At 39.6% G+C, this 18,202-nt stretch overlaps 1 protein-coding gene across 1 annotated transcript in view; it reads right to left on the minus strand.

The window, feature by feature from the left end:
* Positions 1-17,796, minus strand: part of LOC124144577 — a 48,274-nt gene extending 30,478 nt beyond the window's left edge. Inside the window, exon 1 of the mRNA XM_046514058.2 lies at positions 17,484-17,796. Coding sequence (XP_046370014.1) covers positions 17,484-17,541 — 58 coding nt within the window. The 5' untranslated portion in view covers positions 17,542-17,796. The remainder of the gene's footprint in view (positions 1-17,483) is intronic.
* Between the last annotated feature and the right edge of the window lie 406 nt (positions 17,797-18,202).

Raw genomic sequence — 18,202 nt, forward strand, 5'->3', positions numbered from 1 at the left:
CAATATGACGTAGCTGTCAAAACCTGTTTGAGACATACTTGATCAGCCTGGGCACCACGTTCATACAAACACTGCTAGTAAAATAATGTCGGTACGCCTCGACATCTTCACCTATTAGCCAATCGTGTTTGACAATTCACATGTTCTTTGCTTAATTAGACGTGCAACGCGAAAACTCAATTGAAATGAATGTTTCATACGCGCTAGAGAGTCGTGCTCCACATGTTTATACGCAACTCGACCCAAATCACTTCTCATGCACTGAGGCTAGTAAAAAGTTCCGTCATGCATGAGACCCGTCATCACGCGTTTTATGTATCGATCCGCGATCTTGTAAAATATCATTAAAAGTAGTTCTCAACAGAAATTGGATCAACACGACATTCTTTGTTTTGCTGCATTAGTTGATTTGGGAATTCAAGGTTTACAATATCGTATTCTAATTTCGGGATAATTTCAAACAGCAGCAGCTTAAATATAATTACCATTGAAATCTGGCTATAAAGTGATTATTGATTACTTTCATTAAGTTATTGCCAAGTCAGCATTTCTGTCAAATACTGTCGAATCGTTCAAAGAACCCAAACACACACACACTTAGTGGAAGAGGTCAACAGCTAATAACCCAATTAACATCAAGGAAAGCCGTTAACGCCCAATCTGCAGACATGCCAATTGTTGCCGTCTCCAAATAAATAACATGTACACATTCTACTTCATAAAAGGAGAGGTTTAATCAACATTAGTATCTAGTTTCACCATCCTGGCATACACTGTGCATTTAAATGCCTCTCCTGGGCCAAAGTCTTATTTGGTCTTTCTTTTAAAAAGGCGAGCTTGCATCGATCTGGATCCCCGTGGGGAGTCAACGTACCTCAAGATGTACATGTTCTGTGGAACACCAGAACCTGTGTTCTGCTCTTTCAGGCGTTGTTTAGTTGTCGATCCATACGTCTAAGAGAACTTCAAAGACTTTAAGACCTTCCATGTTGTGCATGTCAACAGATAACCGTCATCTGGAATAGCAGTGTTGAATCGTGTGTCGCGTTTCCAGACAGTGTGAGCTACATCACCTGGGCATGGGTGCGGTCGAACACCGGCGGTGTCTGTTCACTACACCTCACTGACTCCGTTATCTATGGTGACCAATGTGTAGAGGCGAGGCGAGGCGGCGCGAGATGAGGTGAAACGATGTTTAACGTCTCGTGCGTGTGTGTTCGTGTATGGTTTTATACTGCTGTGAATGTGTATGTGTAAGTGTGTTAGTGTGTTAGAGTGTGTATGTGTGTGTGCGCGCGCGCGTGCGTGCGTGCGTGCGTGCGTGCGTGCGTGTGTGTGTGTGTGTGTGTGTGTGTGTGTGTGTGTGTGTGTGTGTGTGTGTGTGTGTGTGAGTGTGTGTGTGTGTGTGAGTTTTATAGTGCTATCTTACTGAGATACCATGCCACCGTTTACCATGGACGCTCCACTCAGACACAGCACACTGATTCCGAGCCGACCAGTCCCTTGTTTAAGATGGCGGTCAGTTTGAGTAGAAACGACTACTATTGTAATACTAGTGGCTATAGTTACCACTGTACTTGATGTACTACTACAATGGTAGTAATACAAATGGGGTAGATACATCTGTTATTGCAATGCTATAGCGCTAGCTCGATAACCCTTTAACCCTGGAACATTGTTTTCTCGCATAAGGAGTCACTTACATTTCATTCCCTGCATTCCAGGCCTATGTTATCAGAATGGAATGAAGCAATTATGAAGGAATGTTTGACAACAATCACACGTATCACTACATCTTGAATCGACAATTGAGTGAGGTATTGCCGACATTACGTCAAATTTCATATGTCAGTATTTATGTCTTTGTGTCACTAAGGAAATATAAGCAGGATTCAGGATTCATGGAAACAGGTTCCGTCTGTCACGTGTCTGTCCACTGTCAGTTGTCTTTCTCTTCCGTCTGTCACGTGTCTGTCCACTGTCAGCTGTCTTTCTCTTCCGTCTGTCACGTGTCTGTCCACTGTCAGTTGTCTTTCTCTTCCGTCTGTCACGTGTCTGTCCACTGTCAGTTGTCTTTCTCTTCCGTCTGTCACGTGTCTGTCCACTGTCAGTTGTCTTTCTCTTCCGTCTGTCACGTGTCTGTCCACTGTCAGTTGTCTTTCTCTTCCGTCTGTCACAGTTCCTTTCTTCCGGATCAGAATTTAAAACAAGCTGTGATATAAATTTATATACTTTTCACATAAACTAACTGTTAAGAACAAATATCGGTTTTGTCTGCAGATTATCTCTAAACCATTATATGTGTTGTCTTATGGACACTATCTGTTAGTATATACGGTAGGGTTAATCCAGAAAAGAACTAAGAATCATTTGGCATCTTTCAAATTATTTCGTTGTTTACGATGCAGTAAAATCAATAAAGTAGACGTCTAATTGGACGATGGTAACTCATTAAACCAACCTGCGTTAGTTCGTATGAAGCCTCTCTGCTCATAAATAACAAAGCGTTATGCGTGTACGCCATCTGGGTGTTTCGATGGAACTTAATTTCTCAAAGAGTTGAATTCTATTTAGCATGTACCTATAAAATGCAAAGAACATTTAACGATATAGTTTATACCATAGTTATTTTCTTAAAATCTGTTACGGTATGCACCAAGGATACCTGACAGTGCCGGATCGGGAGAACCTCATTCTTATTCTACGGAAGTCCACAAACAAGTAGGTCGCTAACGGTTGATGAAACCCACGGGAAACGGTACGGTGCTTACATACCATGAATCATATTCGAGGCGAATTTTGGATTCGAACCCACACCAATCAGATACTAAGGGGTACGTTGGAGGAACTGCACAACGAACTGTGTCGGCTGATGTCAACTGAACTACATTGCAACACGTGACCTTTTGCATTTTAATATTGCTATACATTGTCAGGCAATGATGGACGGCGTCCATTACCATGTCTACGGACTGAATATGGTTCAGATACATCAATAGGTGAAGTTATTATCCGGAAATAGGTTTGGGTTTGGTCACATGATCTTTCACCTTCTTCATATTCATCGATTTCTTTGGCCGTCGTCTTTCTCAGGAGATTGTCTATTTAACAAAGTTTGGTAAGCATTTGTGTGTGGTATACTTGGGAAACTACAATTGTTAAAGTTGCGTCGAGGAAATTGTGATCTTGTTCTTTCCGAAGTTCGAAAATCACCCCTGGGTCCATTCCGTCATGAGCAATAGTTCGACTCTTGAGAACAATATGCATAACTGACAGAGAACCGATCACTGGTCTGGTAGCCATGTTGTTACATACTTCTCCAAGAAGAACCAAGGATGCTTGTTGCAAGATCACTTTTTCTTTTGTCCGTATACTATCGACGTATAGTTTATCTAGTTATTCTCATAAAACCATATTAAACTACACATTACAAAGCACGTGCGAAGTAGCAGGCGTGGGTGTAGGACCTCCGTGGTTTAGATAAGCCATACGGATATGTTTTAATTATGTTACAAAAATAAAATCGACTTTTACTTATGATTTATTCACTAATGTATAATTATAATGTATTCAACTCTCAGTTTAAAAAGCAGAATGCAGTCAGCTCATTGTCGACGTTTCGTTTTCAATAAGTTGTCACACACCTATCTGTGACTCTCTACACATACAAGCACTCATTCTTAGATTCACAATGTATTGAAAACCCTTTGAAACCGGACCCTGTAGTCAGGAAACCCTTTCTTTCGGTCGTCAGTGTTTTAGGAGTACTGCTGTGCGGCGTCAGGCCTTTTGATACAAATTGTTTAAATGGTAGGTGCTACCGTTAACCCTTTTCGCGAACACCAGGGCCCACTTGCACAAAACGATCTTAGCGCTAAGACTATTGTAACCCTATGTTAAAGTATGGGAGTTAAGATCATCTTAGCGCTAAGATCGCTTTGTGCAAGTGGGCCCTGGTGTCATCACTGATTTTCAGTGGCCTATTCACATCATTTTCACAGTTATTTTGCCCTCTATCCTCTTGCACTGACGCTTAACTATGACTTACATAAAACTCTATATAACATTACTGTTAATGTTCGCTAGTGTGACCAAAGTAGTTAGTTATCACTGACATGCACACGATATATAATGTATAATATATGTGTGTTTTATTTGTGAAACAGGATGCAATATACGTCCGCGCCAGGAACAGCTGGAAACACTAAAACCTCATTTGGCCGTCCGATGGTGTATATCAACCAGACTAATGCAGCGGTGAACATTAAAGTTGATATTAGCGCATAAAGCTGACATCTACTGAAGGGAATGTGATTAAGACCAGAATTCATTTCCTTTGATGTTTGTGGAAGTCTGATGTAAAAAATACCAGTCTTTGATAAGACAAGGCCTGAATGCATATGCCTTGTGGTAAAGGAAACAACTGTCTGATGTGCATGAGTCTGTGTTGTGAGTGTAGGAAACGGACTTCATCTTAATGTATCTGGTTCGATAACGTAAGCATTAGTTTGAAGTTACGTCAAGGAAACTTCTTTCGATATTCACGTACTCGTAATTCTCAGGCACAGGTTCCTGAGATTTGTGATGGATTGGCGGCTTCAGTGTCTTATACACAGATTATTTGGATTTGTGACTTGTACTGCGGGAGTCTGTTAACGTCAATTGCTACATGTGTTGTCAGTAGTTGAATATGGTTCTGCTATGTGGGGTACTTATGACGTAAATGCTGTGCAGAATAGAGTCATTACATTTTTCTTTGGCCTCCGAAAAACTGTCCCTAATGTTGATATACATTGGAATTTTGATATGGTACCACCCGCTGTAAGGCAGTGAATAAATGTTGCCAGACACCGGTATCGCTTCAGGAATATGTCTTAAAGATTAAATAGCTTGGTATGAATGCTAAAAATAGAAATAGGAAATTGAAATTTGGAATTCGGAAGAATTTGTGTGATTTTTAAATGTCAGAGTGTTAAACACACCGGCAACTTTGCACGTATGCACATGGAACGAAGTTGTATAAACGATTATATTGTACAGAGAAACGGGTCGACAAGGAAACAACAAACTTAGAACGAACAGAACTTTTAAACTAAAAAGGATTTGTATGTATAATCTGGAAGGTAATTTAAGGTACCTACGTTTACTTCAATATCTGGAAAACTATCGGACTTACTCCAGTCAAAGTTGGTATGAGATTTTTAAACAGTCATACATAACTGGATATTACATTTAAAGAGAATCGGTGCATGAATAAAAAATCTGTCTATTTAGCTATCACTTTATTTCATCAACAACCAGACCTGTTCGTCACGGGTGGAACGAGCATTCATTGAAACAGCCATCTGCATAATGCCATAATGTTACCCATGCGTCACGGGGCCATATGACACAGTTGAACCAATCAACTCAACTGGAAAGGGTGCACGGGAATCACGCACGTTGAGACGCCCAACGCTAACACCGTATTCGTGCGTGCGTGATTCCCGTGCACCCTTTCGAGTTGACATGTGGAGGACAATTCCAAATTTGTTGTAACAATGACAAAAATGGTGTTCGCAGTTAGCTTGGCTTGTCTTTGCATGTGTTTGTTACGGGTGTGACCGGTGGGACAGGATGCGCTCACCTTGACGCGAACACCTGGTATCATCGCTTTTTGATAGCGATAAGAAAAAATGTCGGAATCGTACTATCGAATCCGGACGGTACCGTCCCATCGTCAGGAATGAGATGTGTTCGGATTTACTATTCATAAAAGATGGTGCCCCTATAATTGTATTTGAACGTTAGTATTGTCTTGTTTCCGGACTAGCCAGGGTTCAGTGCATACATAACACGTATAAAAAATCGTATCTGTCACATGTGGCTTGGTGCTAAAACTGTACATAACAAAATAATGAAAGATATGCTTTATGTATATGTTTTGAATACGAAATATAATATTAAACAAGTCGTGATGGCCAAATGGTAAGCTATTCTTTATTATGTTGAACATGATCAGGGTTTCGGGCCACAAAGTGATCCATTCCTTGGTCTGTCTGAAGTTCATCTAATTATAAGCTTACGGCAGTCGTATCGCTGAGATGGTTTCGTGGAAGGCGACCCGGTTTGGCAAATATTACTTTGTGTCTCTAATTGTTACTTGAGATCTACCGTACACGTATTGTGTTATTGTAGTCAGACACATATTATCATGAGCCAAGGTTGTGTAGCCAGCCCCCTGTTCCTTGCGTATATTGAAAGTCATGTTGCTAATTAGTACAGACGTATCCGGCGAACAATTTACAGTATATATCGATACAATGAGGCATGGGTCATAATGAAGGCGATTCCCAGTGCAGTCTCGAATAACAAAATTATCCGAGTGTTTAGTGGCTTGGGAATATAATGAATTGTTTTGCGCAGGCCTTTGAACTCAGGGGTGAAGCACTGGCCTTGACCTTCCCTTACCGCTGATCACAGACAGGTGGGGACATGTTCACGCCCAGCTGGTAACACCGTCGGAGGTAACTTAGTGGGAGGTACTTAATGTTCAGATGACTTTTACAACTATAGTGGTTATGTTCCGATCCGGGGATATTTTTGTCATTGTAAAAGAAAAGAATATCGGTTGTACAAATTGACTGCAAATGAAAATGGCAGCAGGTCTTTACATGTCTTCCGATAAAAAACTGGAAGGTTTTCATAACGTAATATTACTGTGTCTCGCTCGGATATGTAAAACTCTCTGTATATCAACGTTGCGTTTTGTTCTGTATGAGCTGCACAAATGGGGTCTAGATTCAGGGGATTTATAAAAGGTTTGGAACCTATCGAGATTTTGCCTAATTCTATAATATCACGTAAATTAAATACTGCCTACAGCGAGTCAGGGGGACCATTATACCGTCGGTATTCCCATAATATATCACGGCAGTGTAATATTGGCGGAGACGCCAAAGTGACGTTTACAAGAATTGGTATAAGCGGATTCGAACCCACAAATATCGGATCCTGTAACACTAAAGGAATGAAAATCTGTACGGCGAATACGCGGCTTCTTAGACAACGAACTATGTAGGCCTACAAACTGGTGACATTGGTTTGAATATGATCAGAGTATACCTTCCGAAATATGTTATTAAATATTATAATTACACCTATATTAATGAAAAACATATGTCAAAACTGTTTTGTGATCATTTGATGACATTGTATTCCAAATTGTATGATGATTAAATATTAATGTCTATTAGCATGAATCTGTTACGTGAATCAGAATGTTCTTTATGAATATTATTGATTAATATATATAGGTGTAATACTGAATGCATTTATTTACTGACACTTATAATATAGCCGAGGCGAGTAGTTCGATAAGAATTGAAACTTGTGCAATAAAATAAGTGAACAAATTTACGCCATCTGACCCTTGACGTTACAGCACTCGTCCTGTCCGGCGTCCAAACGATTCGAATTTGGGACACCGGACAGGACGAGTACTTCAGCGTCTGTTTCTCCAAAATCTCACTTCATGTTAAACTTCGAGGCCCGAGCGAAACCAAAGTAAACTCATGCACGATGACGCGATAGTTCGCAATGCTACAGATTAAACTGAGAAAAGCAAGTAAACACTGATACATGCCCAATACAAATAAATAAAATATTCCAACCAGTCTGTCTGTATTTGACGAGCACTGGGGAAATAAAGCATCGTTTCCTTGATTACCACTTGAGTAGTGAGTGCGGCTCTCCAGGATCCACTTTTGATTATTTCAAATTTAACCACATTAAACCAATTGGACGACTGGACGGAACATGGTTAATGCTGATTGTCTGAATTGTTTGAAACTGAATGGCGTGACCCCCTCGCCCTCGCCCTCACCCACGCCATGAGACCTAAACCTGGCTGCCGGATCTCGTCCATCTAATGCCCTTCCTGTTTCTACATCGAGATGGCGAAGACACAATAGACATGCTAATTCGATTCCACAACAAGGGGTGTCATTGACATGATAAACATGCTAATTCGCTCCACAACACCTGGTGTCATTGACACAACAGACATGCTAGTTCGCTTCCACAACACCTGGTGTCTTTGACACAATAGACATGCTAATTCGCTCCACAACACCTGGTGTCATTGACACAATAGACATGCTAATTCGCTCCACAACACCTGGTGTCATTGACACAATAGACATGCTAATTCGCTCCACAACACCTGGTGTCATTGACACAATAGACATGCCAGTTCGCTTCCACAACACCTGGTGTCTTTGACACAATAGACATGCTAATTCGCTCCACAACACCTGGTGTCATTGACACAATAGACATGCTAATTCGCTCCACAACACCTGGTGTCTTTGACACAATAGACATGCTAATTCGCCCCACAACACCTGGTGTCATTGTAATGATTCGTCAGTATAGGTTTAAATGGATTGTTCGTTCTCCTCGCGGGACAGATGAGAGTGCGAATTCTCGTAAGTATTTTTAGCTAAAACTCCTGCTTAGTCAAATAAATCTTTTCTATAATAAATATCGTTAAGGCCAAAGTATGCTATAAAAAATGAAATAACTGTACAGCCAGTTTTATGTTTGTTAAAGATTATCCAACCTGTCCTAGACATGTTTAATTTGGTCAACGAAACCACTCCCACCGACGATTGCTGTTAGGGGTGTCTTTACAGAAAGGCCATTTCTCCGTTCCAACAGTTCGTTAATCCACCTGCAATTCGTTAATCTAGACGGTATTACTGGAACGGCACAATCTGGCACAATCTGGCACAATCCGGCACAATCCGGTGTAGAGGAATGTAGTGTGGTGTTCCTTGCAAAGTTTGGGTCAAATGAAATTAACATTGTCAGTGTCTTGATGGTTTTTGAATTAGGAAAGCAATTCCATTGATTAAAAAAACCCGCATAGATGGATGGATATACCAATCACTGAGGACAAATGACTCTACATTTAACAATAATTAAGGTCCTAAGATTCTCAGTGAGTAATTCTCTTGTCTGCGGAATGTCACAGATTGTTGGGGGTAGATCATTCTTTAGCATCAGTTCGTACACCTATCACCGGAAGCCAGATTCCTCTCAATTGTGTTGCTTTTAACATCATATAACGATGTTAATCATATCTTTTCAAGATGGTGATAAACACTGCAATGTTCTTATTTCATTCAAAATGTATATTTATATGTTTGTAAGCACTTGTAACATCATACTTAAGGATATATAAGTAACGCCCGAAGAAGATGAAATGTCAGTAGGTTTCGTGCGATAGTTTTACATCCATGCAAACTAAAACTGCTCAGCCACGTTGGCTCTTCACATGGGTACTGTAGAACTCCCCACAGGGCTCTGACGCTGACACAGACAGAGAGGGGATTCTTGTAAAACCCTGAGGGGAGTTCTTAAAGCTCCAGAACAACTGAAAGAGCACTGCTTACAGGCGATAACAGCAACCTTCACATTTATGTTTTCATACTGTTTCCTCCTCCGAGTTATTGTGAAGGTGTTTATGCACAGCTGATTAATGTTTACTGACCCCGGAGTCTGTCACGAGACCACAGGCACATTTTAAAAATAGACGTTAAAGACATCGCTGACCAGCACGTCATTTCAGAACTATTGACTTTTCAGAATGCTGAACCACATCCCCGTGATAATGGTAAAGGACTTTGGGAATTGAATGTCGATGGGAGGCTGATAGCCCTTAATTATAACGATAAACGTCTAGATGTTATTTTAATTCTTTGTACGGCTTCCATTCCTTCATTTACCCTTACCAGAAGCAATGGTCTACAGATTGGTAAGCTGGGGTTTCAGTGAGTATCATCATGTCTGATACCATCAACAGACCCGACATCCACACTGGAACCGTTCCTTGGATGACAGCCAATCAATGAGATGGCATGTGTCAGTGAGGGGTACCTTAATGTTGTCCTTTTTGATCGCTTCCTCTTCAGGTAATTAAATATTGTTTTGCATGGAAGAAACATATCGACAGGTCTTGCAGTCGTTCTGGAACACTTTCAAAGCGGGTCCTCCTCTGGTTGTCATAAAGCTGTCTTCTTTAGATTTCCTCCGTTAATTCCCTAGCGGACGAGGTCTTTAATCCACGGAAAACGTTTTCCGATTGTTTTTTGGCACTGCTTGGGAATGATGAGCTGCCAAAATGTGTTTGTTTTTTTAAGTCAAAACTTCCACAGGGACATGTACAAAATGGCGTATTGATGAGTAGAGAGGTCAAGGTCAAGTTTCACGATCGATTTATTAGTACTATCTGGTTCGAGGTTTTAACCCGTCTTCGAAATTCATGTAGTTCGGAGCTCGCGCGCGTAAGTGCGTGCGCGTGTGTGTGTCTACAATTACGGTAAGAAATTCCAGGTCAAATTTACAGACATTCAGCCATTTGAAAAGTAATTGCGTCTCCGCTTTGTTTCAGGAAAAACAAGTTCACCAATTGAATTGCTGACATTCTTCCATACCATCTGTATTGAGTCGCAATCCAATGTACTACAGTTAATAAGCCAGAGGTGTGGGCATATGGAGATGCAAAGGTTAAATGCGTACATCTACACTCTCAATGGCACGAATATAAATATGACAACTGAAATGAGGACGGCGGGATATGTTGTGCAGGTGTAGCTTGAAGCTAGCATGCATGCCTGGTAACCCAGCGAGGGTTGAGTCACGTAGACAAGGTCCAGATCTATCCCATCTGACGGGCCTCATGGTAATCTCTTCTCACATTGAAACCTGAATCATAGTCTGTCTTACAGACCCCGATACAAATATATATCAAATACAGCCCATGCAAGTCTATAATGTTTGGCATGTCTAGATCACTGCAGTATCTGAAAATGAAGAGAGTCACTGGGCTCCTTTTTATTATATTTTTATTAAGATAACTGAACAACTGTTTTTTTATGTACGATATGTTCAATTCAGAGACTAGATTTTAGTCTACCTGAATCACACAGGTCTTCAAAACATTTTTGTAACATTAAGTGAAAAATATATTCATGTTATCAGTATTTTATAATGATATCACCAAATATCCATTTTACGGATAACAGCTTTTAAGAATGTAAAATAATTATTGTCATAAATTTATTGAGTAAGTGAGTGAGTTAAGATTTAACATCACATCGGCAATGTTGCAGACATATCGTGATAGATTTATTGAATGATACCATATATTCTTTGGCTAATATAAGAAATTCAGATGATTTGATAATATCTTGAAGTGAATTATATCATGTTAATGAGATGCTGATATTATTATTGTTATCATTGATATCTCTGTATAGCATACATGTTTTCTCTCTGTATAGCATACATGTTATCTCTCTGTATAGCATACATGTTATCTCTCTGTAGAGCATGCATATTATCTCTCTGTATAACATACGTATTATCTCTCTGTAAAGCATGCATGTTATCTCTCTGTATAGCATACATGTTTTCTCTCTGTATTACATACGTGTTATCTCTCTGTATAGCATACATGTTATAGCTCTGTATAGCATGCATGTTTTCTCTCTGTATAGCATACATGTTATCTCTCTGTATAGCATACATGTTATCTCTCTGTAGAGCATACATGTTATCTCTCTGTATAACATACGTATTATCTCTCTGTATAGCATGCATGTTATATCTCTGTATAACATGCAAGTTATCTCTGTATAGCATACATGTTATATCTCGGTATAGCATGCATGTTTTCTCTGTGCGTAACATGCATGTTATCTCTCTGTGTGACATCCATGTTATCTCTCTGTATAGCATACATGTTATCTCTCTGTATAACGTTAACATGCATGTTATCTCTCTGTATAGCATACATGTTATCTCTCTGTATAGCATACATGTTACCTTTCTGTATAACATGCATGTTATCTCTCTGTATAGCATGCATGTTATCTCTCTGTATAGCATACATGTTTTCTCTCTGTATTACATACGTGTTATCTCTCTGTATAGCATACATGTTATATCTCTGTATAGCATGCATGTTATCTCTCTGTATAGCATACATGTTATCTCTCTGTAGAGCATACATGTTTTCTCTCTGTATAACATACGTATTATCTCTCTGTATAGCATGCATGTTATCTCTCTGTATAGCATACATGTTATATCTCTGTATAGCATGCATGTTATCTCTCTGTATAGCATACATGTTATCTCTCTGTATAACATGCAAGTTATCTCTGTATAGCATACATGTTATATCTCGGTATAGCATGCATGTTGTCTCTGTGCATAACATGCATGTTATCTCTCTGTATGACATGCATGTTATCTCTCTGTATAGCATACATGTTATCTCTCTGTATAACATGCATGTTATCTCTCTGTATAGCATACATGTTATCTCTCTGTATAGCATACATGTTATCTCTCTGTATATCATGCATGTTATCCCTCTGTATAGCATACATGTTGTCTCTCTGTATAGCATACATGTTTTCTCTCTGTATAACGTTAAAATGCATGTTATCTCTCTGTATAGCATACATGTTATCTCTCTGTATAGCATGCATGTTATATCTCTGTATAACGTTAACATGCATGTTATCTCTCTGCATAGCATACATGTTATCTCTCTGTATAGCATACATGTTATCTCTCTGTATAGCATGCATGTTATCTCTCTGTATAGCATACATAGAGGTTATCGTGCTTGTGTGTTTGGGGATGGTAAATATCCTGCATTAGGAATAAACATTGCATTTAGCGAGCCTTGGCGAGCTAAATACATAGTGTTTTTTCCTAATACAGGATATTTACCATCCCCAAACACACAAGCGTGATAACCTCTTTATCATATAATGTCATTCTTTAATTCGGTGCTTCAAAATCGCTTTCCCTCTCTCACAAACATTACCGAAACATTGCAAGTTTTCCTGAAATGCGCGCATTAATATTTATTACGTCACAGGGTAAGTGACGTGTCAGTCGGACAGTGACAGTAGCCAATATACTTCCAACTGAAATCTGTTTCTTATACAGTGGCGAAGCAACATATACGCAAAACAACAGTTGTTTTTTATTTCCTTTGGCGGCAATCCATCGGTATGACCGCTAGAGTAACTGCCCTTTGTCAAAGGGAAGCTACTCTAACCCTAGTCTATGAGACGTCACGGCCACGGTCAGACGTTGTTGACAGTCGGTCTGTCCTGTCATAACGTTAAGAAGTGCGGTCAAATGTACACAGAGCGACAAAACGAAACAAGGTAACAATTCAAACATATTTCGGCCAAATCCAACTTTTTTAATTTGTGGAGAAGGTTTCAAGCCGCAGAGGTCTACAAGCACAGATATGGCTACTGATCCCGCTTGGCTAGGCCTCGTGCCCTCGCAAAATTGTTTCGAAATCTATATCTCCAAAGTTGCCAAAACTTATAAAATGCCTTAGCTACGTCACAGTTAGGCGCTGATTTTCAGTATATTAGTTCTTTTGATAATGCCAGCAATTATCCCTGTAGTTTATCCAGATCCCCGATGGTTAATTCTGACTCGATCGCCAAATGACGAGGGCGACGCCATGTTTGTTTATAAACAGTGAAAGTAGTCCCTAATTGACCTTTGATATTTGCATCTCTATCCGCATATGACCCCAACGGATATCGTTTTTATCCGTTGGCTTTATCTTGCCGAGAAACCTACCCATTATCTGATAAATGTTATCTCTCTGTATAGCATGCATGTTATCTCTCTCTGTAGAGCATACATGTTATCTCTCTGTATAACATACGTATTATCTCTTTGTATAGCATGCATGTTATCTCTCTGTATAGCATACATGTTATCTCTCTGTATAGCATACATGTTATCTCTCTGTACATCATGCATGTTATCTCTCTGTATAGCATACATGTTGTCTCTCTGTATAGCATACATGTTTTCTCTCTGTATAACGTTAACATGCATGTTATCTCTCTGTATAGCATACATGTTATCTCTCTGTATAGCATACATGTTATATCTCTGTATAACGTTAACATGCATGTTATCTCTCTGTATAGCATACATGTTATCTCTCTGTATAGCATACATGTTATCTCTCTGTATAACATACGTGTTATCTCTATGTATAACATGCATGTTATCTATCTGTATAGCATACATGTTATCTCTCTGTATAGCATACATGTTACCTTTCTGTATAACATGCATGTTATCTCTCTGTATAGCATGCATGTTATCTCTCTGTATAGCATACATGTTTTCTCTCTGTATTACATACGTGTTATCTCTCTGTATAGCATACATGTTATATCTCTGTATAGCATACATGTTTTCTCTCTGTATAGCATACATGTTATCTCTCTGTATAGCATACATGTTATCTCTCTGTAGAGCATGCATATTATCTCTCTGTATAACATACGTATTATCTCTCTGTAAAGCATGCATGTTATCTCTCTGTATAGCATACATGTTTTCTCTCTGTATTACATACGTGTTATCTCTCTGTATAGCATACATGTTATAGCTCTGTATAGCATGCATGTTTTCTCTCTGTACAGCATACATGTTATCTCTCTGTATAGCATCCATGCTATCTGGAAGTTAGGTGTTTTATCAAGGAGCTATGGCACGTACATATCCGACACCATCTTGCTACACACATAATGAACTCAATACTAAGATATCTGGAGTTACATTAACTTGTAGATGTAAACTCTAGGAGGGGAAAGCCGATAGAACACATGGATCGGATAATGAAGGCTAGCCAGATGGCACTGGAATATAAACATTCTCAGCGTTGATATTCAAATGTCAAATGATATGCCAGTGTACAATCTTCACAAACGTCTGTGTTCATTTTTCAGAGACAAGCAGTCAACTTTGAAAAGTAAAGATTTCTCGATCATTGAGCTGTGTCGACCTTTGGATATACATGTAACATCTAAGCTGTAGATATCTATTGTCCGTATATCGCATTGTCCGTCCCGTGCTTTTTTAATGCTGTCTTGACGTCACAGATGCGATTCTAGTTCTTTTTTTCATGATTTAACTCATCAGTATAACCGTATAGAGTATGCATGTACTTCTCACAGGTCAATTTACTCATCCCACGTCTCTCCGGTTTTGAGAATGCTGGTTTGTTCATTTTCGACTTGTGCGTAGCGTGTAGATGCATCGGGGGTCTAGAACTGCGGCCCTTATCGAGATGTATCATGAATAAATAGATTAGTCCCATTGTTGCCTTTCATGAAACGGTTGCAATTTTTATGAAGATGCAGTGCAATTGCAAATACATCGTAGCATTGTAAGGAATATATTTATTTGTTGAATGGAACCTAAGATCTACACCCGAGTCCCAATTGCCTGGCCTAATTAATTTTATTTATTTTACATTAACATTATAAACATGTTTGTTCCCTAAATTGGTTTAATTTTTTTAGGGGATGGGGATTATACCTTTGGACGATGTGACCGTTCACTGAGGAGCATATCCGGGTTTGTTTCCACGTGGAGACAGCATATGGAATCTGTACCGAATCTTCAGTACTGGTATAAGCCACAACTACATTGTTTGTTTGTTTGTTTGTTGCTACACGCCGCACTCAGCAACATTCCACTTTGATCCACACAACTGGGATACGATGACATGCATCAATCAAGTCAGCGAGCCTGACCACCCGATCCCGTTAGTCGCTTTTTACATGGGTTGCTGAAGACCAGTTGTACCCCGGATCTTCATGGGTCCACACCTACATTGAAACTCATACGTGTGCATTAAGGCTAGTTTTGTTTGTTTGGTTGGTTGGTTGCACTCAGGAATATTCCAGCTATATGACGGTGGTATAACTATATCAGTACAACACCAAAGCACATGTATAAGACTTCGTTAATGGCTACCTCCAATATACTACAAGAAACTAATGTGTCGTTCATAAATGTCAGATGCCTTATTACTTTTTTAATGTAGATATTCCAATAATATTCATGTTTTATTTGGACTGACGTTTCACTTCACTGCACTGTAGAATATCAACTAGCTGTAGCCAATACATACAACAAAGACAATTACCCATAGTGTGTTCGACAGTTCTACAATCCACGATCGTAACTAGCACAGTAATCACATAAATAATTAATCATGTTTGCAACGATTATGGGTAAAGTGTGGTATTTTCCCTCGGTGCCGTGGTTTGACTCGATGAATATACCATCACTCCAATAAACTAGAAGTGGCGGCGGACCAATCAAAAATACTAACATTGTGTAATGAACTTGCGAGTCAAGTATATATAGTCCGTAGCTGGTTCCATGGCACATTAAATGATAAGTTAATGGATGCTTAACAAATATGCGAACAACCTCATCAAATATGTATACGACAAATACAAACTGTCTTCAAAAGTTTTCATAATATGCGTTATATTCTTTAAAGTCCCTATTAACAATACGAGTATTGGAAACGGGTATTGTTTATTTCACGAGTCAATATCGTTGCACTCTAGTGTTTTTTTATCATTACATTTGGCCTGGAAATGATTACCAAAGGCACTTCGGCATTGAACGTGGTATCATGACTGAAAACTAAACGTATATCAACGATCTAATCCAACTATAGGGAATCCAATTGAAGGAAGCATTCATCTGAAGCAAAATAACAATCAAATTCGATTCATCCCCAGTTCACACAATATCCACTTCGGAAACAGTGGAACAATTCCGACAGACACCGAATGTCCAATACTGCTGCATCCTCTGAGAAGGCTTAACGCGGTGTAAGCTCGGGCGTTCGGGGACAACAACGATCCCGTTATTATCAGCCGATCTGAAAGGTGTATAATCGAGCTTTGTGAGTTACGAACAATTCAATAAAGGACAATCCATTTTGCAAGTAATATTACAAGGTCCTCACTGTATAGAAGCTGGTGACCTTCCATATTCCCCCTGGTGTGAGGGGAATGAAGTTATAACGTATGAATTTTTGTGTGTAGATCGGCTGACTAACAGGCATGAAACAACGCATCTGCACCACGATCGACCTTTTATGATTCTTTTCTCACTAGCGTGTATGCTATAACGTTGACTGGCCCCGACTGAGCACTCTGTTTTGGTCTAGCTATACAGGTTGAGATTCCAGCTTTGCTATTCTGGCAGAACGACAAGCGTAAACATGGATCATACAAAACAAAATCAATTCTCTCTCACATCTCTGCAGACCTTTGTATTAATCACGCAACGCAAAATCAGACTTGTAACTCTGGCTAGTAATCAGTGAAAGCACCTGAGCTACAATAATACAGTCAATTATAATAAGCTCATTATCGTGGCCTATATTACTTTATAGAAGTATCGTGTCTTACAAGAACAGCGACAGTCCGTTTTTATCAGAACCATGCACTTATGGCATCAATGGCACTGTAATACATGTGTGTTCGTTTGGGTGTGTGGCCCCCACCTTGAGGGTCGGATGGGGAAGAGTGGTGTAAGTGGGAAGATGCAGAAACGGTTCTTACCTGAAGCTATCGTTGTCACCAGGAAGCACAGTACTCTGCTATCAATTATCGAACCCATTGTTGTTTGGTCGCATGTTCCACGTTACCAGCCGTCACGCTCACTTCATCAGCAAAACGATTCACTCCTCCACCGCTGCTTCAAATCAGTTACACCAGCATCGACAGTTACGGCGAAGCCAGGCAAGATGTTTATATTAACATTTCAGCTGGTATATCCCTTTGGCTGTTCCAGACCATGCCTGGCTCACAAGCTCCTGGGTGAATGTTTCAGACTCCGGGATGTGATGTCGCTCCTCAGCCTCGCTTTCAAAGCGATCAATTCTCGTCTGCTCTGACAACCCGCGTGCTCTCGCAGACGACACATTCTACTTCTCGCGTGATCAACCATTATACTTTCCAAAATATCTAGACTCTAGAACCCGTTTCTGTGAATAGATAAAGTTTATTTCAAGTGACAGTTTGGTTTTCTCTCTCGCCCTTCATTCAATTATATTTGAGAAATCTCATTAAACTCAGACTTGAAGTCACGCTAGCTACAATCCCTGTTTTCGCGCATCTCGATTTCCTTTGGCATAACGAACCGACATGATACAAGAAAGATCAAACAAACACGACAGTGTAAAATTAAACCGCGGATGGATAATAATTCAATTTAATATATATAATAATCTAATATCTAAGTAAGCCACCATGCACATTTCTTGTCTTGCACATGCACA

This window comes from Haliotis rufescens, unplaced genomic scaffold (assembly GCF_023055435.1).
Source record: "Haliotis rufescens isolate VD_foot unplaced genomic scaffold, xgHalRufe1.0.p SCAF_11, whole genome shotgun sequence".
Classification (NCBI taxonomy): Eukaryota; Metazoa; Mollusca; class Gastropoda; order Lepetellida; family Haliotidae; genus Haliotis; species Haliotis rufescens.